Source organism: Triturus cristatus, chromosome 2_2, assembly GCF_964204655.1.
Source record: "Triturus cristatus chromosome 2_2, aTriCri1.1, whole genome shotgun sequence".
Taxonomy (NCBI): domain Eukaryota; kingdom Metazoa; phylum Chordata; class Amphibia; order Caudata; family Salamandridae; genus Triturus; species Triturus cristatus.
Window position 1 is genome coordinate 1,198,445,146 of NC_140582.1, and position 27,058 is coordinate 1,198,472,203.

At 45.2% G+C, this 27,058-nt stretch overlaps 1 protein-coding gene across 11 annotated transcripts in view; it reads left to right on the forward strand.

The window, feature by feature from the left end:
* Positions 1–27,058, forward strand: part of DCTN1 (dynactin subunit 1) — a 733,647-nt gene that overhangs the window by 297,039 nt on the left and 409,550 nt on the right. For all 11 annotated transcript variants that reach the window (XM_085642808.1, XM_085642810.1, XM_085642809.1 and 8 more), the window contains exon 3: positions 6,160–6,238. In XM_085642808.1, coding sequence (XP_085498934.1) covers positions 6,160–6,238 — 79 coding nt within the window. The remainder of the gene's footprint in view (positions 1–6,159; positions 6,239–27,058) is intronic.

Here is a 27,058-nt window from a genome sequence, read left to right on the forward strand (position 1 = left end):
GAGGTTAAAGTTAGATATAACCTTACTCTCTAAAGTGGTAGCTTGGTCGAACAGTAAGGCAATATCATAGGACTGTGTAAAGCATTTGTTGTACACACTCAGTCAGCAAATGGCCTCACACACTCAAGAACTGAACTCTAGGCCAATAGTTTATATAAAAAATATATGGTTTTATTTTAGAACCAACAATAGGTATCAAAATATACTTTCTCAGAATGAGATGCTTTAGTTAAATACTTTTGCAATATGCAATTGATTTTTGTAGGTAATAGTTCAAGGTTGTTGCAATAGGCAACACAATTTCAAACACAATAATACATTTAGCTCAATGGGAATTTTAAGTTATGTGCAATTGATTACTTTCAGGATTACTTTTCTAACTCCAGGACTGGATCATAGATTCAGTCCTAGGATAGTTCTTGGAAACAAGTGAGTAAATTCGTTTTAGTTACTGTTGTGATTTTTAAGCAATGTTGTGCTATTTTAAAAGTTGACACTTAGAAACTTTGGCTAATCAAATTACCAATGTTATCCTACGGAAGGAAATTCACTTAGCGGGTAAGTGGGGTTATGGTTACTTTTTCTAGGTCAGTGTTGGATCCTAGATCCAGCACTAGTGTACCACCTGTAAGCAGTTGAGAAACTGCGTTTAAGTTACACAGGCGATTTTTAAGGAATATTTATAAGTTTGCAAAATCGACAGAAGAAATTTAATAGAAAAACAGTCAATGGTTTCCTATGGGAGAAAGTTCAAGTTATGGGTAAAGTATGTTCTCGTTACTTTTGTAATCCAGGTTTGGGCTCCTAGGCTCAGTACTGGGACCTCTATCTAAAACAGGTAAATAATTGCGTTTTCACAGTTGGTACGATTTTTAAAGAATATTTGTAGTTTGCAAAAATCGACACTTAGAAGAAATTTCACAGAAAAACAGTCAATGGTTTCCTATGGGTGAAAATTGAGTTAGTGGTAAGTACGGTTGTAAGCACTTTTCAGGGTCAGTGCTGGGCACCAAGATCCAGCACTGGGATCTCTCCTAATAGCAGGTGAGTATTTCCGTTTTCGTTACTCGGTTGATTTTAGGTGAATATTTTAAAGTTTAGAAACTCCACACTTAGAAGAAATTTCAAAAGAAGCCAGTCAATGTTACTCTATGGAAGAAAAGTGAGTTATCGGCTTTTGGGTAAGTACTCGACTGGCAGAGTTAAGGTCCTGGGCACAGACTCTGGGGTCTCCCAGGGTTAGGTAAGTACAGTTGTTACACCCTCAGCGGCACAGGGGCAGCCGGGTGCAGAGTGAGTTAGGCCCAATGTTATCCTATAGGAGGCAGGGGGGGCCTTGGTTGGTGGCTGCTGACTAGCAGGCCACACGGCTGTGGGAGCTGGGCTCCTGGTCACTTGCTCAGGGCAAATGGGGAAGTAGGTAGGAGTAGAAGTTGCACTGCCAGGGCCACTCGGACGGCTGGGTGCAGGGTGCTTTTGAGCCTTCGGGCATTCAATGGATTTCAAGGGGAAAGCTCAAGGAAGAACAAAGGCTGCAAGCTCGGGGACGAAGATTCTTCAGGTGCCACCACCACTTCGAAAGGTAAGTTGGGTAGTTGGAGGATAGGTAGGTACCCAGGAGTCGGGCACAGGGGGCCGCAGGGCGCCGGGTGCAGGGGTACCTTTTGATGTTGGGAAATCTTAGCCTCTGTTGATCGCGGTTGGGGAGGTCCCTGGTTCTGAGGCTGCAGGCGTCGTCAGGAGCGTCGAGGTGGGTCCTTGGGTGCCGGATTCGGGGTCACAGTTGCCAGGGGGACGTCCTCGGGGTCTTTGTCCACTCCGGCACAGGCCAGGCTTGGCAGGTGCAGAGTGTGCAGGGTTCGCGGTTCCGTGCTGATGCCAGGGGTTAGAAACTTGCTTGAAGCAGGTGCTCAGGGTCACAAGGTAGCCAGGTCCTCCGGGGATTGTAAGGTTGCTGGCCGCAGGAGGTGCAGGGATTTAGCAGGAGCAGTTTTGAGGGTAGACAGACCGGTAAGGCTGGGGCCAAAGCAGTTGGTGTCTTCCTCTTCTTAGCAGCTGCACGGCAGGTCTTCTTTCTTCTTGATCTTCTTTGCTGGTTTAGAATCTGGAATCTGAGGAAAGAAGGTTCAGGGTACCCCTAAATACTAAATTTAGGGGTGTTACAGGTAGGTAAAGGGCAGGGACCACTGGGTCCCTGTCCAACAGGGGGGGGGAACACCCCCTATCCTGCCGCTCTCCTGTGGAAGGGGGGCATCTCTAAGATGTGGATTGTAGGTTAGGTTTCAGGGGGCATCTCTAAGATGCCCTCTGTAGTGCTTTGTACATTAAATCCCACACTGGCATCCGTGCGGGTTTAATGTGCTGAGAAGTTTGATACCAAACTTCTCAGTCTTCAGTGTTGCCGTTATGGTGCTATGGAGTTCGTGTTTGACTAGCTCTCAACACTACACTTGCAGTGCCCAGGAATGGACCTGGGTACTGTAGGGGCACAGGGCTCATGCTCCTGTGCCCACACCACTGGCATAGGGAACCCAGCTAGAGGGGTGGCTGATGTATGCCAGGGCAGTGTAGGTTGTGGGCATGGCACACAAGGATGTGTGCCATGTCGACTGTTTTGTCTTGTACCCAGACACTCAGCCCGCAAGGGCAGTGTGTGTGTGTGTGTGTTAGGGTACAGGGCCTCTAAGGGTGGCACAAATAGTGCTGCAGCCCTTAGGGCTGACATGTGACCAGGGTTTGCCAATTTGGGTTTTAGTTTTAGGGAAGGAACATAGGCCCTGGGCACCTGATTGGCAGGAGTCCAGGGCACACTTAGCCAAAGTACATTCAGCAGTTCAGCAAAAAGTGGGGGCATACCATGCAAGAAAGACTGCACTTTCTCACAACATTACTCTCTATTTGTGGTAGTGTGGTCGAGCAGTAAGGCAGTATCAGAGGACCGTGTTAAGCATTTGTTGTACACACTTAGTCAGCAAATGAATTTGCACGCTGAAAGACTGAACTTTGTATAAAAATATTCTTTTAAGTTATTTTATTTCTAGAACCAAGCAAGCCTGGCACAGGTATGCAATAAACACTTTACAGTAGTAAATGCTGATTGTCGTACAGTTCAATTGCAATTCTAAATGTACAATGATTTGACTTACGATATTGTTTCAGAGAAATGCAATCACTTGTAAATACAGTATATAGAGTTGAATGGGATTTTCAGTAAAATAGCAGGTAAGTTACTTTTGGATTACTTTTCTTACTTAGCGCTGTATGCCTGGATGCAGCACTGGGACATTTCCTGTAAACAGGTGAATAAAAGCGTTTTTGTTAATTTTAAAGAATTTCTTTAGGTTTCAAAACTCCACACTTAAAAACTTTTTCAGGAAAATGTGTCAATGTTATCCAATGGAGGAAAATATGGTTATCGTTTTTTAGGTGAGTATTTGGTGTTGGGAGACGGGGTTCTGAGGGTAGACTCAGGGTCAGTGATGCACTCTTGTTACACCCTCAGCGGCACTAGGGCGGCCGGGTGCAGAGTGTTGAGGCCCAATGTTATCCAATGGGGGATAGGTGGCCTCCGGTTGGTGGTTGCTGGCAAGCAGGCCACTGGGTTGTGGGAGCAAAGCCCCTGGACTTTAGCTCAGGGCAAATGAGGAACTAAATTAGCACCAAGTGTGCACCCTCAGCGGCACTAGGGTGGCCGGGTGCAGGGTGCTGTTTCGACGTCGGATGCCCTGTTTCCAATGGAGAACCTCCGGTTTGCAAAAGCACTGCAGGCAGGGAAACAAAGGACTTCTGGGTTCGACCACCACTTCGAGAGGTAAGTTGGAAAGTTAGGGGTTAGTTAGGCTCTGTTGGTTTGGGCACACAAGGCCGTGGGGCATCGGGTGCAGGGGTTCCTTTTGGGGGTTGGGTCTTCTTACCAACTCCTGGTCGCTGTTAGGGGGGCCTTCTGGATTTAGACTGCAGGCGTCTGCTGGAGGCTTGAGGCAGATCAGGGGTCGCCGGGTCTCGGGTCAGGATCGCTGGTGTGACCTCCTCGTGGTGTCTGCTCACTTGAGCTCGGGTCGTGGACGGCGGTTGCAGAGTGGGGCGGTTTCCGGCTGCTGCCAGAGGTTGCAGTTGAACAAATCTGGTGTTTAACGGGAGAAAGCAGTCTTTTGAATTGTAGGCAGGCAGGTCCTCCAGGGTTTTTGAGGTTGCTGGCTGCAGGACACACCGGTATTTTGCAGGAGCAGGTTCGAGGGGGAGACAGGCTGATAGGGCTGGGGCCAAGTCAGTGGGCGTCTTCCACTTGTTAGCTGCTGCACAGCAGTTCAGTCACTCTTCTTCATTTCTTCTTGTTTCTTGTCTGGATCTGAGGAAGCAAGGTTCAGGGGTGCCCCTAAATAATAGATTTAAGGGTGTTACAGGTAGGTAAAAGGCAGGACCAATGGGTCCCTTCCCTGCGGTGGGTACACCCTCTATTATGCCACCCTCCAGTGGAAGGGGGCATGTGCCTGTCCCTGGTTGGCTGAGTTCCCCCCATCTTCAAGATGGCGTGGACTGAGAGTTGTGCTTCACCTCGCTCCCCCACTTGAGGGGTGGAGTTGGCAGAGGTGGGCACACCTCTCTTCCTCACTTGTTTTTCCTGCCGGTTCTCCTGCCCAAAGTGGGGGTCAGAACCAGTGGGGGCCAGTTGCTGAAAGTAGCAAGTGGTCTGGGGAAGCTCACAAAGGCGGCATGCCTTTGAAGCTTCCCCTTCGTGAACCCTGCCCATCCTGGGGGAGGAGGCTTGGCACCTCATCCCAGGATGTACATTGTTTCCGGCCCCAGAGAGCAGCAGGCTCTCCACCCAGGGGATCAGATACATGTGTGGTGGTTGTAGCTGAAAGCAGCCACTCAGCCTTGACACTAGTGGTGGGTTAGCTTTCAGGGAGCATCTCTTAAGATGCCCTCTGTGTGCATTTTTCATGAATTCCCACACTAGCATCAGTGTGGGTTTAATGTGCTGAGAAGTTTGATACCAAACTTCTCAGTTTTCAGTGTACCCATTATGGTGCTGTGGAGTTCGTAATGACAAACTCCCAGCGCCATATACTCTTAATGGCAGCACTGCACTTACAGTATCTAAGAATGGAGTTATGCAACTGTACCCTCACCACAGGTATAGTGCACCCAGCTAGAGGGGTGACTGATCTATGCCAGGGCTGTTGTTTGTAGGCATGGCACACAGGGATGTGTGCCATGCCGACTCTTCACTTTGTTCTGCACCAAGACACGCAGCCTGCAAAGGCAGTGTGCGAGTGTCAGGGTACAGGACCGCTAAGGGTAGCACAATAAGTGCTGCAACCCTTAGAGGCCTTCTCTGGTCACAGTGCCCTGGGTACCTATGGTACCATTTACCAGGGGCTGACCTGTGGCCAGAGATGCCAATTAGGTTTATGCTTCAATGCAATTTTAGGGAAAGAACATAGGCCCTGGGTACCTGATTAGCAGGAGCCCAGGGCACACTTAGTCAAAGTACATCAGCAATTCAGCAATTCAGCAAAAAGTGGTGGCAACCATGCAGAAAGAGGGCACTTTCTCATACATGTCATCACTCATTCACATTTTCAAGCTACTGGTACATTCTTTTTTTTTGTTAATCAAATAAAACTGAAAGGGTTTTTTGAGTTTCAACTATATTTTGAAATCCATACAATTGGTTATTTATAAATTGGCTAATATTGCAGTTCTGCTCTGCCTTTAAATCCAAGTCTTTACGCGCGCCAAAAGCATTGCTCTAAAATAATTTCAGAAATAAAGGTTCTCTATCTTTTTTAATGCGCTCTATGCCCTTTCTATCGTGCTTTTCCAATGTCGTCTTATTGTAGCAACTATTTTGATTTCTGTATTGTAGTATAAAATATAATTTTAGTATATATTTTAAGTTACTTAAATATACATTTTGGGTAATGAGACAGCTCAGACGGCTTTAGTAATATTAAGTCAGTACGACTTAAACCGTGATTTAGCTAGCTGAAGTCGAATGATCCTCAGAAATATTGAGCATTAGCAGACTTATTATTCTCAATTGGGGCACAAACTTTGACGCAAAGTAAGACCGCGTAGCTCATCATGACTGAATTACCTCGTTTGTGACCAAGTAAGGCCTGCACTGCTAACAATATTGTTTTCTGCCCCCAGATTCAGCTTGTCGAAGATGGAGCAGATACCACATCCCCGGAGACACCGGAGCCATCCCTGTCCAAGGTTCCAAAAAAAGGTACATATGTTCCCTGCTGTGCTGTGAGCAAGCTTGGTGTGGAAACACAGCAACTGTTCGTTCCTATTATAAAGATTCTGAACATTTGTGAGCCTTGGTTTTACACTTAGTTCCGATGCTATTCTCAAATCTTATCTTTTAAAAAAAAGGGACTGTACAAATTATATATATCTATGTGAATCTTTTGTTTGCAGACTTCTTTTACATGTATGTTTTTGCACACAGAGCTGATCACAATCCTATTTGTCGCTCTTTAGCAGTAAGTACTATATTTTAGTATAACATTGAGCCCCATATTAATCTGTGCTGGACTGTTTTATGCATTCAGGTCTTTCTGAGAGTGATCGCATCGAAGATATTTCAAAGCGTTATAGAGAGAGCAAAGACACAAAGCAGTGGTACTCTTTAGTTTTGGTGTGCAGTAATTTCTGTGAGAAATGTTGTCATGAATCCACTGTGTGCAGCTGCTTCAATCTTTTGAAAGTACTAAAAGAGGTGAAGTGCCTGCCCAGCTTTCTCAATGACACGTACTGCAGTTCATTTTGCACATCCTAATGGTGTCCAGTTGTGGTGTTTGATAAGAATCTGGTCACCAGTCCCCATTTTGTCACTAGAGTACAAAGTTCTGTAGCTAATGGACTCTGGTTAGGGATAGCGACTGGTTAGGGTTGGGCAGCTTTACCGATGGCTGAAGATGATGGAGGCTGTCTTGGACCCACATGTCCTCATGCTTGTCTCCTGGGCAGTCTGTCCATCGAGGTTCACACAGATCTTTCCAGGAGGCAACTGGGCTGTGATAGTTGTGAGAAGTTGGCCTAGTATATGCTGTCCACTAGTTAAAGTGGGCACCGTGCACCAATCCAAACGACCCTTATGGTTATTAGGTCAAAGATAACCTTTATAGAAAGGTATCCTAGTGGTAGCTATGGAGAGCAGTCTTCTGGTTAGGTCTTGAAGGAATGTAAAGCAGCTTGTTTTACCAGAACAGAACCTCCCGAGTGATCAAATGAAAGGAGAACCACACAAGTCTTATATAATTTTTTTTTATTTATTACTAAACACACTCTACTAATCTCTATACGAGATTAGAGCACAAAGAACACAATACTTAATCAAAAGAACGACAGTAAATAGCACAATACACAGCGGGCTCCAGGGGGAGACCAAACGATAAACTAAATAAATGGTATAACAACAACATCTTCAATAGACACAATGCCTAGAGCACGTAGAATCGCTGGGACCCCAAGGAACCACCCACAGGAGTGACACAGGGAGCCCACGGAGGACCAGTGCAGTGTGGGAACACAGACGCGTGCTCCGGACAAGTCTATGGGAAAGTCGCGGTTGGAAAAATACAGTTTAAGGACACTTCGGAGAGGACTTCAAGAAAACCCTTTGGAACATAGAAGGTTCTAAGGCCAGCACCCTTGTGAGTACCGAGGTACCCGTGTTACCTATCCCAGAGGAGCTGAGTGGATAGGGGTCAAGTTGTTTTCAGTGGCGTGATGCGAAGAAGTGCTGTTTCTGGGAAGATGAAAAGTGCCCGGTAAAATCCAAGCCTGGATCCGAGGTTAGAAGAACCTGAAAGCAGAAGGAACAGAGTCTGGGTCACTTCAGGGTGACCAGGGGCTCGATAGACGAATGCCCACCGATGTCAGGTGTGAAGATAGGATGCTGGACTCTGCAGCCACGGGGACCAGTAGACGTCGACCAAAGTCCGGAGGTGAGTTGTCCCACGAAGGATGTCGAATGCTGAGGGGGTCAGTGTCCGGATTGAACACCAACAAGCCTTGGCCAAGGCAACCCACGCAGACAGAGGAAACCGGTTACGGTGTGGACCAGCAAGGTTCAGGAGACTCTCCAAGCTATGGGGAGTCAGGGCACGTCTGGAGCAACCAGGGAAGCCCAAGGAAAATCAAAGTGACCCTCGCCAGGACCCACAGGCCAACGGACCAGGGATCTCGAGGGGACCTCGGGCGGAATCCCAAAGCACCACCCCACAGAGCACTCATGGAGTGGAGGCCGGAGATCTTCGGTGGAAATACTACTCGGGTCGGGACTACACATAGTCCAAAGCACAGCCTCAAGGATTGCCAAAAAGCATACGCTGCTGCAAAAGTACATGGTGCACAGGGGTTCGGGTTGCACGGTCCTACGAGGGATACTAGTCTCAGGATTATTAAGAGAGCTGATCTACCTAAGGGACGCTTGGTAACCCACCTTATGTGTTGCAGAAATCTCCGTAGTCCTCAGGAGCTCGGATATGCAACCCGTTCAGATGCGTTTAGGTGCCTGCTGCTGCAGGGGAGTAACTCTTTTACTCCAAGGGAGATTCTTCTGTCGTCCAGTGAAGTGTAGACTGTCAAAGTACTTGGTTTCGGTTGCACAGTTTAGTCCAGGTAAAATCCAAAGTCCTGGGAAGGGGATGGACTGACTCTGGGGACCCTCCTAGGGGAGGGGCAGGACAGAGGGGTGGCTACACCCATGTCCTTTGTCGAGTTTCGCGCCAGAGCAGGAGCAATTGGCTCCTCGGGCTGGTTTGAGCTGGACTATGCACAAAACGTGCCCCCAGTGCAGTCTTTCTGGCACTCTCAGAGTGCACCCACTCAGCCCTAATACACTAAAACCTGTCTGGGAGGTGGTCACACCTCCCTGTGACAGAAAACCTATTGATTTGTCAGGCTTTCCTCTGCTAGAGCTTGGCTCAACAGCAGGAGGGCAGACTTGTGTCTCTGGCTGTCAGCATCCATTTTGTGATGCCCAGGTCGAGAAAGGTGGTACCGGGTATACCGGTGTTCCACATAAGTCCCTCTAGGAGGGTGGAATCATACCTCTCCCTCCAGTTACTGGCGGGGAGGTAAGATTCCAAGGTGTTTGACACCAAACGCAACATGTTTCTAAGCAGCCATTTTAAAGTTAGCATTTCCCGCTGGTTATAATGCACTTAAGTATATATGGTTGGCTGCATCACAGACAGCCCTAGAAAATAGGTTCCGAAGGCTGCAGAGGGGCCCTACTTAAGCAGGGGCACCCTCTCACACAAAACCCAGCACCCTGCCTTCAGGATTGTTAAGGCCTGCCATAGGTGTGACTGATAGGTTTATGTGTGTAGTGATTTAGAAGAGATATTGGGAACCTATATCTGAGTAAGGGGGCATGCACCTCCTTACACAGGCTGCAGTAGCAGACCTGTGGTGTCAGTCTTAATGGCCTCTCATGGCTGGCACAATGTATGCTTCAGCCCTTGGGAGGCCTCTGGGGTACCTATGCCCTGGGTAACTATGCCCTGGGTACCTGGTGTACCATATACTAGGGACTTATTAGGGTACCCCAGAACCCAATCTGGAGTGTACCTAAAGTACATACAATCAATTTATAGGAGAAAGCAGATAGACTGACTGGGATCCTGCTATTCAGGACCCCAGTCTAAGTCAAAAACAGTGATACATCAGCAAAAAGTGGGGGTAACCATAAGAGGCAGATCCTACCCTCAGTGGTCATCTTTGGAACATGTCCCCTCCTCTAAGGTGGATACACTCACTCTTTGTGCAGGTAACTTTTTCACATCAGATCTTCCAAGATTATGGCCCAGAATCTAGGCTGAGAGGCAAAATGGAGAATAAAGAAACAAGGACAACCCTCTAAGCCTACGGGGACTAGGGTCAATATATATTGCTTTAACATTACTACCGTGGGACTGACTCCAAATCTTGAACCTCTTTTAATAATTCAGAAAAATCCACAATCTAATGCAACATAGAATTCCTTAATCATTTAATGAATGTTGAGAATCAGAACAATGAACCGCTTGTAGTTTTTGTCAAATACATACATTACCAATTCATATATAATGGTATGTGAGAAAGTGATCACCATGCAGACGAGGCAGTGGTTAAAAAGTAAACGTGTATTTACAACATACATGACATAAGACACTGTACAACTCCCCGGGTTTTTCACATAATTCATAATCCTACATAATAAGGGGCTGTAAAACAATCCTCAGACATTAATTGTCTCTGAATCGAAGAATGCATGCTGAGAGTCCATAGAAGCAGATTGTGATGCAGATGTATTCACCACTAATGGGCTGGTACTGTGAATTGTAAGTGCTACAGGTATGATGAAGGCACACAGAATCCCTTGGAACAGGCTGTGAGATCATTGCTAAGGAAATTCGGCTGATGACATTTGCCGAATATCAGGACACGCATGTTGGTTCAGTAGTCAGTTGATTTTGTCCTGAGTAGACCCTAACATTCATACGCAGCCAAAACTTCATCAAACCCCTCCCTTTTGATTTACATACAAAGTGATGTTGATAGGGACTGTGGATTGTTATACAATAATTGTATTGTTTTACATTTCACATAAACTACAAGCAGTTCATTGTTCTTTCCTAATGTTAGTTAAATGACGAAGGAATGAAATATTTCCTAGCTATTGTAATGGAAAGTTTTAATTCTATTAAGGATGCTGAGGTGAGGATTAGGCTGTTCTTTCTTTATTATGCACCAGCAGCCATTAAACATAATTTGAAGTGTCCAAAATTAGATTTCCCATTAAACATTGGGAAAGAAACCAGAAAAACAGTTTATCCAATCAGAGGTCCGCATATCCCTGAGGAACTTCGTGTGGATGATTTATCCCCTTAATCCCGTTTAAAAGATTCTGGCCCTTCTAAGAAAATGATACTTGTATGATACCTTTTTTTAAAAAAGGACAAACATAGAATGCAGAATGACTATAGGTAAGAGAAAAAACCTTTTGACAAGTTTAAGCAAGCCTTGAAACAAGCAGAGAACAAATAAGCAAGAATACCTGTAACGCATAAGCATATCCAAATAGTACATCTTTGATAAAATATTTTAAAGGGTGGGAATAAGATAAAATTCTCTTAAGGTTAGGCTAAACCGAGCCCCTGTGTACTTAATAGAATTGAAACTTTGTGTTAGGATAGCTACGAAAGTTTCCATTCTATGTCCTGAGTGGAGGTGAGGATTAAAGCTTTTCCAGCACTAGAGATGCCAGATTTGGTATCGGTTTGAAATAAAAACCTTTTTTAGAGTCGGATCTGAGGACCAATCTGCCGCATTAAGGGTGTCCTCTAAACGAGCCCACAAAGAGAAGACTTTGGATGCCATGGCTTTGCTAACCGAGTGAGTTACAAACTTGGTGGTGTCGATACCAGCTCCATGCATGATCCATCTGACACACCTGGCAATTGTAGGGGAGGGAACAGCTCTGTGACGTTTAGTAAGGGCAATAAATAATTGTTTGCCACCTTGTGGACAAATGTCTCCCATCATGGACTCGTAGGCTTTAATCGACCGTACTGTGGTAAATATTTTAATTACCTGTACTATTTTTTATGCGGTAAAGTCTAGTAAGAATAACTCAGTAAAAATAAGAGGCAGAATCCGTGGTATTAGAGGTTCTGAAAGGCTTTTTTTCCTTATAAAGGAATTATGGTTCGAACCATGGCATCAAATTCCATCACCACGAAGGTTCAGGAAGGGAAGGCAATACATTATTGACAGGTAAAGATATTTATATGAAAAGCATTACATTAAGACAGATGCAGGAGGCGTAACAGCTGATAATACAGATAAGAATACACATACGTAATGAAAAGAGGCGTGATAGTAGGTGTAGACTAGAAACGTCATTAATCATGATGTCACAAGTGGGTGGATCCATAAGAGAATCCTGCAATGTCAGCAGAAATACTTGGCAGAGATGCGCGCGCAGCCGCATGACGTGTGATTGACGTGCAACTAGAGGGTGAAGGGGACTTGACATTTAGCTCTACATGGGGAGACAGAAGTCTGGGGGGTCAGGTCAACCTAATCCCAAATCATATCTAATATCTTATGTTTAAAGAACTGTATTATCCAAAAGGAAAGGTCTCTCGGACGGAATCTATTCTATACTGACTGTTAGTGCGTGTACAAGCGTCTAAGTGTCTACATGAGATGCGAGGGGGCAGGAATCTTCCATGGTAACAGGGGCTATGAATTACTTGCATGAGGACAGTGAGGCCGGGCCCTTTGCTCGGTAGCTGGAAGAATGTTTACCTAAACTACTAGACAGGAATGCATTGGATGAGGAGCGGAGCAGATAACTTGAAGGTGAAATACAGTTTTTGGCAGGCAACAGGCCGGATCAGGCACCGTTAGCCGCGCAGGGAGTAGGACAAAGTTCATGGATACAGATGCGAGCTCAGACTGGAGCTTTCAGAGGCAGAAGGCAGGAAAAGGCTTGATGGCAGAATTCAGGGCCTACTCGCCTGAACTGTAAAACGTGGAAAGTGAACCACATAAAGTCGGTGGCCTTTCATACTTAGGAACGGAATATCCGACCCATTCATGGCGGATCTGAAAGAGGACATGTTGACGGTGGACGCACATGTATTTGCGTCTTCATAACTGGAACTGGAGGGAACATACATGTACTTGTAGCATGTACATGGAGCCGTTGGGGTCTAAGATAGGGGACATAACTGATCATAAAATTCATATTTCCTCATTCCCTCCTTGTCCCCTACGGACCCTTCATGAGATATCGATCTTCATCAATCCATCAATCTGTTCATATAGCATCATTTGTTCTTCTTTCTTCTTCCGGGATTTTGAGCGAAAACTTGAAGGCGGGATACACGATGTGGCACACAGACCACAAATCGCTGGCCCACATTGTAGACATAAACAGCAACTGAATAGTATGAGAAAGCCAATACCTAGGAAGGATAGAATCCTCCATCCCCAGGCTGACAACACGCTCCAGAACCAACCGGACCAAGTCCAGGTGCCTGGACTCTGGTGTATCTGGCTTACAATCTTATGAAGGCGAGTTATGGCTTTATATACTGACGGCGAGTTTTCTGGTATGAAAACACAGCAACTTGATCCGATGACCCTACAAGCTCCGCCCCTATCGGCCAGGATGACGTCAAGGACAAGACGATTTTGAAGAACAACAATCCGCATCGCAGACTGCTCCTCTGTTAAGTTGCCTAGGGCGGAAGTAGTTTCATTTACTACTGCTTCAAGGGTTCTAGTTAATCTACGTATCAGCTTACTATTAGTGACTGTACCTATATAGGGAAAGAAACCTTTATTGAAATCTGTGTATTGCTCCCATGCCGTTTCGGTGTAATCGACAATCGGGAGATCTCTCTGTTGTCTATTGTGTACTAAATGGGTATTTCTCTGATAATCAGGAGGGGCTAGGAAAACAGGTGGCAGAAGGAATGCAATGTAACAGGTACCATCCCAATCTAGAGGTAAACGTATATATGCGGTCTGGCCACATATGAAGTAGGAATGACGAGAAGCTCTAAATGTAGACTTGCCTTGATCACTGAATTCTATTACCGTGGTACATTTACTATGGCCCATGTGTATTGAACCATTCTTTCTTACGCATAATTCACCTTTAACTGGAAATACTGACATAGCTGGCAAGATTGGTGTAGCTTCGGATTCAACATTCAGAATCATGAGGTTAAGTGTAAAGTTACCTAATCCATATACTTCATTTTCTAGATCAGTTCCTGTTCTTTTGGGAAGTCCCTCCTTATTAGGGTAGCAGACTTTAAGTAAGACCAGGTTCAGGTTTCCCCATACCCAGTTGTCTTGATAAACTACTGAATTTGAATCTAGGGAATTAATCAAACTAAACCATGCTCCACAGGAGCCATTGTGTGTGAACGGATAGGGAAAGAGAGGCAGAACTCCCTTGTAGTTCTGATAGGGAGGGAGTCGGCCACATATCCAACAATTTGTAGCATTGCTGGTCTGATGGGAATGATGTAACATACTAATAAAAGTGTTGTTGCGCAGCGCAAATCTATAAGACAACTCATGCGGAGGTAATTCGCTAAAAGAATGTTCAGCAGTAGCATTGTAAGCACGCTTAGAAATAGGATAATACATATGTAGCAATACACTGATAATGATAATCAGAAGACTTAGAAAAAACAAAATTAATAATGTCACTATGCAGTGACTACGAAGTGATTTACAGTACGCCTGTTTCTTAAGCTTTTCTTGTCTATTTCTCTCTCTATTTCGGTCTAAAGGATACATGTCAGAGACAAATTCAACCGATTCACCTTGGAGAGGACTTAAACAATCAAATTGTCTGACTTGCTAGACCTTAGTTTCAGTTTATAAATGTCACTCTCTGTCTTTTCAACCAAAGGGAGTTTTGAATCAGTCTGTGAGGGAATGCAGGGCTGAGGATTCACGTCTGACGGTAGTCCATAAAATTTCTTTATATGGCTCGAGTGCAACCACCCTTTACGTCCCTCAATCTTCACGGCTGTCCTTGTGGTCAATAAGACGAGTTTCGGCGACTGCCACCGAGGCTCCAGCTGGCTCCTTCTGTCAAAGTTCCTCACTAGCACAAGATCCCCTGGAACCACGTCATGGGGCTTCACCTCAGTGTTATCAGGAAAAGCTGCAGCTACCTGTGAACGACAAGATTGTAGTGCAGACATCAAGGAAGCCAGGTAATCTGTCAGCATATTACAGTCAACATCAGTGATTTTACGAGGTATAGGCGTCCCCCACATATTTGGTGGTCTACCGAAGATCACCTCATACGGGGATAGCCCTGTTCGAGAATGTGCTACCATTCTCATGTAAAAGAGCGCAACTGGTAAGGCTACTATCCAATCAACACCTTTTTCTCTACATACTTTGGACAATCTAATTTTCAGAGTTTGATTATGGCGTTCCACGAGACCTGCTGCCTCGGGATGTCGGACACAGTGGAATTTCCATTGGTAACCTAACAGAAGTGAAACGTGTTTCATTAGCTCGGATGAGAATGGCTGGCCGTTATCTGAGTATACAACACGTGGTAAACCGTACCGTGGGAAGAATTCTCGAACTAACTGTTTGGCAGTAGTCGGGGCAGTGTAATCTGAAACCGGGTAGGCTTCTGTCCAACGGGAAAGAGCACAGACAACTACGAGAACATATTTGAATCCTCGACATCGTTCCATCTGGATATAATCCATCTGGAGGACTTCAAAAGGGTGATCGGGCGGTTGAAATCCACCTTGCTCTACGGGAATGCTTTTACCTGGGTTGAACTGACAACATATCATACAGGTACGTACTTTCTGTTTAGCTGCTGCTCGCAAATGTTTGTTGAACCAAATGTGTTGAATGCTATCTAGCATAGCTTTTTCTCCTAGGTGCGCTGGACTATGTATTGTGTTAATGATGACTTGAACCATGGAGTCGGGAAGAAACCATATAGATTTTCCCTTCGTCATCCATCCTTGATCCGTTTGGATCCCTCCTAATTCAGTCCATTTCTTTATTTCTTCTGGTGTAGCATGTGTCTGTATGTCAATCACATCAAGGGCGGGATCCTTAACTGTCATGCAATGTGTTGGTGTCGGAACTATTGTCTTTGTCGTGTCAGTTGTATGAGTCTGGTTCTGAGCAGTCTGTTTAGCTGTTCGGTCAGCTAGGTCGTTACCCTGAGAAATGATATCGGTAACTTTTGTATGGGCTTTATATTTCATAATAGATATTGCAATAGGTAGATGAATTGCGTCTAATAAAGCTTGAATGAGGGGTCCGTGTTGGATGTGGGTACCGTGAGAAGTTAAATAACCTCTCTCTCGCCACAGCACGCCGAAGTCATGGACGACTCCGAATGCATAACGTGAATCTGTGTATATGTTGACTTTCTTATTTGTGGCTTGAATACAGGCTTGTGTCAGAGCGATGAGCTCTGCTGCTTGAGCTGACAAAGTGTTAATACAATTTGTTTCAACGACTTCAGTGTCTGTTGTGACTGCATAAGCGGCCACTAACTCTCCTGTACTTGTTCTCATGCATGAACCATCTACATACAATGTCAGGTCTGGATCTGGTAGTGGAATATCTGTCAAGTCTTGTCTGGGTTTCGTCGTGATAGTAATGACTTCAATACAATCATGTGCTAATGGGTCTGTTCCATTTACTGGCAAAAGTGTGGCAGGATTTAATGTACTACAACGTCTGATTTCTATGTGTGGCTGGAACAATGTCAATTCATAACCGGTAAGTCTTGCTATAGTCAAGTGTTGTGTTTGTGTTCGGTTCAAGAGAACCTCTACTGCGTGTGGTACTTGTACTGTCAATTGATGTCCTAATACTATGGCATCGCTTTGTCTGATTGCTAAAGCTGTTGCTGCCACTGATTTCAGGCACGCAGGGAGAGCCTGAGCTACAGGATCTAATGTACTAGAAAAATAAGCACATGGTTTGTGTGATCCTGCTTGTTCCTGAGTGAGTACTGACCAGGCAGTACCTTCGCGTTCTGTAACAAAAAGTGTAAAATGTTTACTGTAACATGGTGTTGCTAAAACAGGTGCTTGACATAAAGCTTTCTTTAAGCTTTCAAAGGCATGTGTATGTTCTTGAGTCCAAGGGAGGACAGTCGATGTGGCTGCCTCCTGCGTTGTCAACTGAATGAGTGGTTTTGCTAGAAATGCATATTGAGGGATCCACTGCCTACAGTACGAAGTGAGGCCTATAAAAGCCCGCACCTCCTTTTGTGTCTTGGGTGGTGGCATGTTAGCAATTAACTGGATGCGATCGGGTGTAAGCTGTCTTCCCTCCTTGGACAGCAAGTGTCCAAGGTAAACAACTTGCTGGACACAGAATTGCAGCTTAGAAGGGGACACCTTGTGCCCCTTGTCGGCTAGAAATTGTAAAACCGTCAGTGATACTTTTTCACATTCAGGTTCGCTTCGAGCGGTGATCAGCAGATCATCGACATACTGAAGCAAGGCAGTGTTAGCTGGCATGTGGATACTGTCAAGTTCTCGTTTCAGTGCTTGGCTATAGATGCTGGGGCTTTCTGTGAATCCTTGAGGTGCGCGTGTGAATTTAAAACTTCGTCCATTTAAACTGAATCCGAACAAGTATTGACTTTCCGGATCGATTGGGACGCTAAAAAAGGCGTTCTTGAGATCAATCGATTTGGGAAAAAGGGGGTGGTGATGGACAGAGTTTCTGAATGATGCAGAATACTCTTACCAAGTCAAGAGATCATGGTTTTAATCCATCACCGTTTTTTAGCTCACTGCACCATCCCAGCTCAGAACCTGGCTACATGCAAATTAGTCTGTACCTGTCCCAGTGCATGATGGGAACAGGGCAAACCAAACTACCAAGCCAATTCTTATACTGGGAAGGAAACAAGCTTCCGGGGACCGGTTTCTGGCATCACAGCCTTCGTCGGCCCGGCTTGCCTGAATCCTGATGGTGCAATGAGCAAGGGACTCACGTCTGAGCATACCCTCCCACACTGAGTGTGGATAAAATCGATTTGGGAAAAAGGGGGTGGTGATGGACAGAGTTTCTGAATGATGCAGAATACTCTTACCAAGTCAAGAGATCATGGTTTTAATCCATCACCGTTTTTTAGCTCACTGCACCATCCCAGCTCAGAACCTGGCTACATGCAAATTAGTCTGTACCTGTCCCAGTGCATGATGAGAACCGGGCAAACCAAACTACCAAGCCAATTCTTATACTGGGAAGGAAACAAGCTTCCGGGGACCGGTTTCTGGCATCACAGCCTTCGTCGGCCCGGCTTGCCTGAATCCTGATGGTGCAATGAGCAAGGGACTCACGTCTGAGCATACCCTCCCACACTGAGTGTGGATAAAATCGATTTGGGAAAAAGGGGGTGGTGATGGACAGAGTTTCTGAATGATGCAGAATACTCTTACCAAGTCAAGAGATCATGGTTTTAATCCATCACCGTTTTTTAGCTCACTGCACCATCCCAGCTCAGAACCTGGCTACATGCAAATTAGTCTGTACCTGTCCCAGTGCATGATGGGAACAGGGCAAACCAAACTACCAAGCCAATTCTTATACTGGGAAGGAAACAAGCTTCCGGGGACCGGTTTCTGGCATCACAGCCTTCGTCGGCCCGGCTTGCCTGAATCCTGATGGTGCAATGAGCAAGGGACTCACGTCTGAGCATACCCTCCCACACTGAGTGTGGATAAAATAGATTTGGGAAAAGCATTCTTGAGATCATTTACAGTAAAGAACGTTGCTTCTGAATCAATGGCTGTTAGTAATGAAGAGATATCAGGTACCACGGGGTATTGTGGCACAATACATTTATTCAATTCGCGCAAATCAATGACTAATCGATATACTGGCGGTGCTTTTGGATCCGTTCTTTTAAGAATAGGAATTATCGGGGAATTACATACATTGGAGTCCGTTTCCACGACCACTCCTTGGGCAATAAGCTCGTCAATGATTTGCAGCAAAGCCACTACAGCATCTGGTGGTAACTTGTATTGTCGCATTCGTGGTAGTACCACTCCTGTTTTGAGTGTGACTCGATATGGTGTAATGTGCATGCAACCAACATCAGTAGGGCCTTGTGCCCATAAATGTGTAGGTAAATTCTGTAACCGGTGATCCATGTCTCTGGACACATAGTGACCTTTGAAGTCACGTAAAAATAATCGTATTCCTTCCGGAGAACAACATATAATGGCTCCTAGAGCTTTCAGTGTTTTTATGCCTAACAAGTTTTCTGGACATGTTTTAGTAAGCAATAAATCTGTAGTTCGTGTCAATGGACCAACCGTAAGTGGAAGAGGTAGTGATACTTCATTAATAATAGGCTTTCCTGAAAATCCAAGGGAAATATTCTGTGAGCCTGAGAGGGGTGCCCCTGGAACTTCGCTGCGACGTATAGTTGTTCTGCTTGCCCCTGTATCAAGTAAAAACTTTCTGTCTTTCCCTAATATTTCACTATGTACATAAGGTCCCTCTTGATCTACAGGAACCTCGATAAGGGGTAAGCCAACTTCCCTCTCTAGGCTATTTCATGTGTATCGCTGATAATCGGGATAATCAGCCTGTGCATACTGGTACATCTGTTGTGTCGTTGTTTGTGTTGCAGCAGTAGGCTGTTGTTGTGATGTTGCTACGGTCTGTTGTTGTGGAACTGGCATAGATTGCGCATGCTGAGGTACTTGTTGTGGGATCTGATCCTGTCTAGGCGGACGTGGTCTCTCCTTAGTTTTACCCGTAGAGATATTATGTTTCAGAACTGCACAATCGTGTATATAATGACCTGGCTGTTTGCAATAGTTGCATGTCCCTTTTACAGGACCTGCTGAATCACTGGACTGTGTCGTACCCTTCCTGTGACCGTCAGCTGGAACTGACTGAGCAACAAGCATTTTCATTTTCGTGTCTTTCATACGTCTTTGTTCATGTTCTTGTTCTTCTCTAATTCTATTGTGGTGATATTGTAACATTTGTAACATCTGTGACGGGGTGTTACCTTGCCAGGTACTCTCGAATTTTAATACCCTATTCTTAACTTGGGGCAGGGAATTTTCAACTCATTTTGTCACAAACAGATGTGGATACGACTCGCTATTTGCTTTTATGCCACTATTAATACCAAAACATTTTTCAAATCTGGAATAGAAATCACTCGTGTCTTCATCTTGTTTTTGTTTACAGGCTGAAATTGCACCCCAATCTTCCTTTTTCGTAGTTAACAAGCGTGGCAGTACCTGTACTAGTAATCCTGGTAGTGCTGTAGTCTTTTCCCCAAGCCCTGAACCTGCAGCTCGGGCCTTTTCTTCTGTTTCTAACGCTGTCCAATCTATCTTCTGATCTCCCACCTCCCAATCCTTTTCTTTGAGTTTCTCGTAAATACCAGCAGGCATTCATACTTTTAATATTTTCATAATGTCGGGGTAGGTATACTCTCCCATGAGTAACATGTCTTTTATCTCACGGTGGAAACCTGCTGGATCTTTATCATGGCTAGGTACTACTTTCTTCATTTCTAATAATTCAATTTTAGTTATGGGCGTGTACACAAACACGCGTTTAAAAGTATTGTCGTCACCCTTTATTGGGTGCACTTCGCGTAAGGGATTCTGTCTATCTATGTGATACATTTTTCTTCCCATAGTGGGAACTGGAACATGTTCTGGGCATACGAAGACAATGTACTGGTTCCGATATTCTAGAATTTCTTTCATTAAATCAGTACCTGAACCTCTCCATTTATTCGTGAGTAATTCTATCAGTATATCAGGTAGGGGACTAGGATCGGAGTGTTGGCTTTGATATAATATAATGAGGTGTTGAATCATGTATATACCAGCTAATCGCTGTTCGTCTGGGTTAAGATTCAAAAACGTGTGTGCCAGCGCATCATCACTGTATTTTCCGGGACTGTCAGCCCATTGTACTGCTGACCTGGCTAATTCTTGTTCATCCATAGAATCGAGCATATGATACCCCCTTCGGTCTCGGAGTAATTTATCAGCAGCTTGAAATAGGTGTTCAGGAGACCTTGTATTTAACATAGGGGCTTGAAAATTTCTGTTACATTCTGGACGTATCTGTTACATTCTGGACGTATCGGACGTATTGGATCATTAAAGCATCTGGTATTATTAGAAGATCTTCCTTTACCTACACAAGCCATCATTTCTAATTGTCCTGCGGGCATTTCTGATTCTTCCTCCTCCTCTCCCTCCGATTCATTTTTGTCTGCTTCTAATCTTTCTTTATGTATTCGTTCTACTTCTTTGCGGATCTTTCGGCACATAGCTACTATACACGTCTGTCTATCATGTTTCCCTTCTGATATATTCTGACCCCATCTGGTAAGTACTTGCATTTCCTCCTGATCTACCTCAGCCCTGTCTTGGTTCCTGATCACGCAGTTTATGAAGAAACGTAACAGTTGTCTCCACTTTCTGGTATTCCATGGCTTCGTCAATACTTTCAGGGCCTCGCCCTGATTGGACAAAGTAATATATATTGTCTAGTTTTTCGAGCATTCCTGGTAGTGTCGTTAAGTACGTTGAAGCTCGTCGTATACGTAGTGATGACAGCAGCATTCTGTCATTTTTACCGGGCACTGGATCATATCTACTATCCACCAGCTGCTCCTTAAACATGTCGGAAGTTGCTAGTTGGGGTGTACGTTGGTATGCTAAATCTCTAAGAGATAATTTATTTCCTCGCGGCGGTGTGGCAAAAATGTCTGTCGTACCTCCTGTTGTGCCGTCTGAGGTGCTAGGCACGAAAGGATTTGTTGGATGTAAGATAGAAACTGTAGATGCGGGAAAAGCGGTAGAAACAGATGGGCCTGTTGGAATGTGTGCAGGAGTTTGTTGTTGCGGAGGTACAGACTGATGATCTTGGCGTTGAGCACCATCGGCAGGTGGTACGTGTGGCGGAGCATTAGCATATTCGGCGGCTACATCGTCTAAATAGGAAGAAAGAAAAATATCTTTTGCGGTCTTGGGATGTGCCTTTGTCGGGAGTAATGGAGGTGGCAGATCTTTCGGTATTTCCGGGTTGGCCTTAGGTAGACCTTCGGCCAGAAGAGGATACATACCATTCATAAGGGTGTTTCTTTGTCTGTCTACTTGTTCTGCTTTTACTCTGGTACCTTCCTCAATTAATGTATTTTCTCGGGCTTTATTTGAATTCTCCCTACTTTTCTCTTCCTGTCTGAGTGCTTTTTCTGTACGTCTATATGATTCTTTACGCCATAATTCGATGGCATCTTTTGTGACTGTCTAGCTTTCTTTTTCCATAATTCTTCTTCTACTCTCATGATGCAATCTGCATCCCATGTCCCAGCTGCGGGCCACCTCTGACTTTCTGGTAAATCCTTGGTGTAGTCCACCCATAAATCAAGAAATAATACGGCATCTAGGCCATGCTTATGGTACATAAAGTACCCTGGAGTGTCCCTAGGTGGAATGGGAACAGCTTCTTCGAGTACCCCTTTTCTAGTCTTGATCTGTCTTAATTTTGAAAAGAGCAGCATCTTTAAACCTTGCTACTTAATCTCGAACACAATTAATACAATAAACACAATAATGAACACTCATTCACACCACAATTTTTAAAACATATTAAAACATTTAACATTTAACATTTAACGAACAATGATAATTAGAAGAAAACTAGTTACTGACATAATACTAACACTAGGTAATACTGAATTATATACAAGATATACTAGATATACTGCTAAACAGTACAGATACACTGCTGAAACAGTGCAGACCGGATTTGTGTACCCAAACCCGTCTTGACCGACACAAACTAATGTGCACGTCTAAATGCCTCCCCGGCAACGGTACTCACCGGGTAGCACGGAACGGAAGGCCTCGGAACTGAACTGGACTGGACCGGACTCGACTCGGAACTTCGGAACCTGGTGGGCCTCTGTATACCTCGGATCTTGCTCTCTCAGCTAGGCTCTGGTCGGGATACTTCGCACTTCTCACCGCCTCGTCTGGGTGTTGATCGCAGCCTCAGTCACCCCCGCTTGGCCGGAGGGAGATACAGGAAATCCTGCGGGTACGCGTTGTTGTCCGTCCAGCTGTGGCAGGAGACCGGGCCTGCAACGCACCTCCGGCGCGTGAGATGAGAAAGTGTCCCTGTTCGGGCGCCAATTTATGTGGTAAATATTTTAATTACCTGTACTATTTTTTATGCGGTAAAGTCTAGTAAGAATAACTCAGTAAAAATAAGAGGCAGAATCCGTGGTATTAGAGGTTCTGAAAGGCTTTATTCCTTATAAAGGAATTATGGTTCGAACCATGGCATCAAATTCCATCACCACGAAGGTTCAGGAAGGGAAGACAATACATTATTGACAGGTAAAGATATTTATATGAAAAGCATTACATTAAGACAGATGCAGGAGGCGTAACAGCTGATAATACAGATAAGAATACACATACGTAATGAAAAGAGGCGTGATAGTAGGTGTAGACTAGAAACGTCATTAATCATGATGTCACAAGTGGGTGGATCCATAAGAGAATCCTGCAATGTCAGCAGAAATACTTGGCAGAGATGCGCGCGCAGCCGCATGACGTGTGATTGACGTGCAACTAGAGGGTGAAGGGGACTTGACATTTAGCTCTACATGGGGAGACAGAAGTCTGGGGGGTCAGGTCAACCTAATCCCAAATCATATCTAATATCTTATGTTTAAAGAACTGTATTATCCAAAAGGAAAGGTCTCTCGGACGGAATCTATTCTATACTGACTGTTAGTGCGTGTACAAGCGTCTAAGTGTCTACATGAGATGCGAGGGGGCAGGAATCTTCCATGGTAACAGGGGCTATGAATTACTTGCATGAGGACAGTGAGGCCGGGCCCTTTGCTCGGTAGCTGGAAGAATGTTTACCTAAACTACTAGACAGGAATGCATTGGATGAGGAGCGGAGCAGATAACTTGAAGGTGAAATACAGTTTTTGGCAGGCAACAGGCCGGATCAGGCACCGTTAGCCGCGCAGGGAGTAGGACAAAGTTCATGGATACAGATGCGAGCTCAGACTGGAGCTTTCAGAGGCAGAAGGCAGGAAAAGGCTTGATGGCAGAATTCAGGGCCTACTCGCCTGAACTGTAAAACGTGGAAAGTGAACCACATAAAGTCGGTGGCCTTTCATACTTAGGAACGGAATATCCGACCCATTCATGGCGGATCTGAAAGAGGACATGTTGACGGTGGACGCACATGTATTTGCGTCTTCATAACTGGAACTGGAGGGAACATACATGTACTTGTAGCATGTACATGGAGCCGTTGGGGTCTAAGATAGGGGACATAACTGATCATAAAATTCATATTTCCTCAGTACCACACACAATTTTAGAACTTCAGGAAAGGACGGATATGAAACCACTTTGGAGTCACACTTCTCCTGGAAATATAAAAGATTACTCCTTCCGGAGTGAACACTCTACCTTTTAAATCCAGAGCTCGCACATCCGAGACCCTTGCGACATGACACCAAGCACAGTAATGTAGCCTGCTTTGCCGACCTCTGCTTTCTTTACATATTTATTCGAAGTCCATGATTTAAATAGGTGCAGGACCTTATTAACATCCCATAATATAGAGTACCTAGGTTGGAGAGGAAAGAATAATATAAATCCTCTGAGGAGTTTGCAAACCAACGTAAGTTTTCCCACAGGACGCCCATCCAGTGGTGAGTGACTTGTAAAAATAGCTGTACGAACGGTATTAATAGACCTGTAAGCCAAGCTTTCCAAGGCTAAAGAGGGAATAAAGTTACAGATGTGGACAACATCTGACCCCACTTCATCCACTTGCCTTTGACACCAACCCAACAATCGGGACCATGTTAATCGTTATCTCATATTTATGCTATCCGTCCAAGATTTGGCAAGTAAGGAGGCAGTTTCTCATGAAATACATGGGACTTGTCAGTGCTTCCGGTAATCCTCAACGCCATGAGTCAAAGTGAGCCTGCTAGGACCCGGTAAAGAGGATTTCTGTAGGGATCCCAGAGGAGATCCAGAAATCGTGGTCGAGGGATTGGAAAATCCCAAGAAAGTTCCATCAGAACTGGAAACCAAACTTGAGATCTCCAAATTAGGGTGATTACCACCAGTCCGCCAGCTGTCTCTGAATTTGTGTTGACAGCTTCATTATCTTAGAGAACAGAGGGGAAGCGTATTCCTTCTCCTTGCTCCAGTCCTGGAGGAAAGCATTGGTTGCCACTGCATTCAGGTCTGGGCACCAGCTACAGTATCTGTCCAGCTGATGGTCCAGCTGGGAAGCAAACAGGTCTATTGTGAGGGGAGGCCACTTTGACTGTATTGCTTGAAACGCCTGTAGATACAATTGCCATAGACTGGCATCTTGCCAATGGCGGAAATACCAATCTGCCCGTTGATTGGATTTGCTGGGAAGATGTTCTGCCGAGACTGAGATTTGATTGGCCAGGCAATAAGTCTAAAATGTTCTCACCAAGTCTGCGAGAGTCTTCGATCTCATTCATCCAGGATGGTTTATGTAGCGAACCCCTACTATGTTGTCTATTTTGAGAAGGACACAATATTGGACCTTGTCCTTGGTCCAGCACTTTACTGCAAGGATCTCGCCATCAAATCAAGACAGTTTATGTGAAGGGACCTTTCTGCGGATGACCATTTTCCTCCTGTGGAGATTTCCCCACAACATGCTCCCCAACCCAAAACACTGGCGTCTAACTCTATGATTAGGTTTGGTTGAGAGCCGAAATGTGCGCAGCTGTTCCAGACCTCCATATGGGGGATCCACCATCGTAGTTCCTCTCTTGATTCATCCAAAAGAAAAACCGACTGACAGCAAGTGAGATCCTGTTTGAGGTGGAAAATCTTGAGACGTTGAGGCACACAGTAATGTAGAGGACCCGGTAAGATGGCCTGTATGGATGAGCACAGGAGGCCCACTATGCGGGCAAGATGACGAAGACAAATCAAAGGTTTGGCCAACGTTTTCCTCAGTTCATGATTTATTTTGCTCAGTTTCCGAGATGGAAGACTCAATGTGGCTTTGACAGAATCCACCGCGAACCCTGGGAATTGCAAGGACCTAGACGGAGTCAGAGAAGGCTTTGGTTCATTAATCATGAAACTGAGGGACTCCAGGAGATTGATAGCCTGCTGTAGATGGCCGGACAGACGCTCTGGACATTGATCCATAATGAGGATATTGTTCAGGTAAATGTTTAAACTGATATTTCTCTGGCCCTCAAGTGTTCTACCAGTGGTTTTAGAACCTTGATGAAACACCATGGAGCGGATGATAATCAAAAAGGAAGGGAGGTGAACTTGAAGATCTCTGCTGAAACTGCAGGAAACGTCTGAGAGGTGGGAAGATGGATATGGTGAGATATGTGTCTTTCAGATCTAGGCGCACCCTCCAGTCTTTAGCCTGAATCAAATCCCTGAGAAAATAGATACCCTCCATAAGAAGTGGTGGTAGACCAACCACTCCTTTAATCCCTTCAGTTTGATGACTTGTTGTTGACCCCCATCCCTCTTGTCTACCAGAAAGAAGTTGCTGAGAAAACCATGAGGATATAAAGACGTCGACATGATGACAACTTTTTCCAAGAGTTGCCCAATTTCCATCTCTACCGAATCCATCTGACTGTGAGAAAGGGAAAAGGCCCGTGACCTTGCTGGCTGGAAGGGAAAGCCGTGAAGTTTGATATGGAAACCCTTTATAGTTTGACCTAAGAGCCTCCCAATTGTGAAAGAATTGTTCCAATCTGCCCCCAAGTCTGATCCCCTGGGAAGGTTGTACAGTCACCTTGAGTATCAAAGCCGTTGCCCCTAGGAGCTCCTCTAGACCCTCGACGAGGGGGGTAACTTCGAGTTGGGTAAAAGTTACAAAAGCGGCTGAAGTCCTGCCATTGTTCTCTTCGGTTGTCTGTACCACTGGCGGAGGCCTGTTGGACGGAGCGGACGGTCGAGCGTCCCCGATTGGCACTGGCAAAAACATGGGGTGTAAAAATCTTTTTGCTAGAGGATTGTGCTTGAAATTACCCAGTTCGCGCATGAAGGCCTCCTAAAGAGATTCCCCTGCGCAACTGGGCCCGCCTCCGAAGTCGCCAATTCAATCAGTTTCAGGTCAATTTTAATCAAGAGGTATCTGCGCCTCCTTTTAGAAAGTGCACAGTTGGTATTCCCCAGGAATATTATCACCCTTTGTGGCCAACTAGACCGTGTGTCTGGAGAAATCGGGGTACTAGACGCTTTGGCGTATTCGGCCATATACAGGTTCTTGGACAATGGACTGGCCACATCCAGTAGCTTATCCTGGGAAGATCGCCAGGAACGGTGGATCCCTTTTTTAGGGTCTTACAAATTTCGCTAGAAACATAGCCATTTTGGCATCGACCTTACTCTCAAGGGAAAGGCAAGGGCACTCTGCCCGAGGCGGCTACATACCTCCTTCTCCAGGGGCT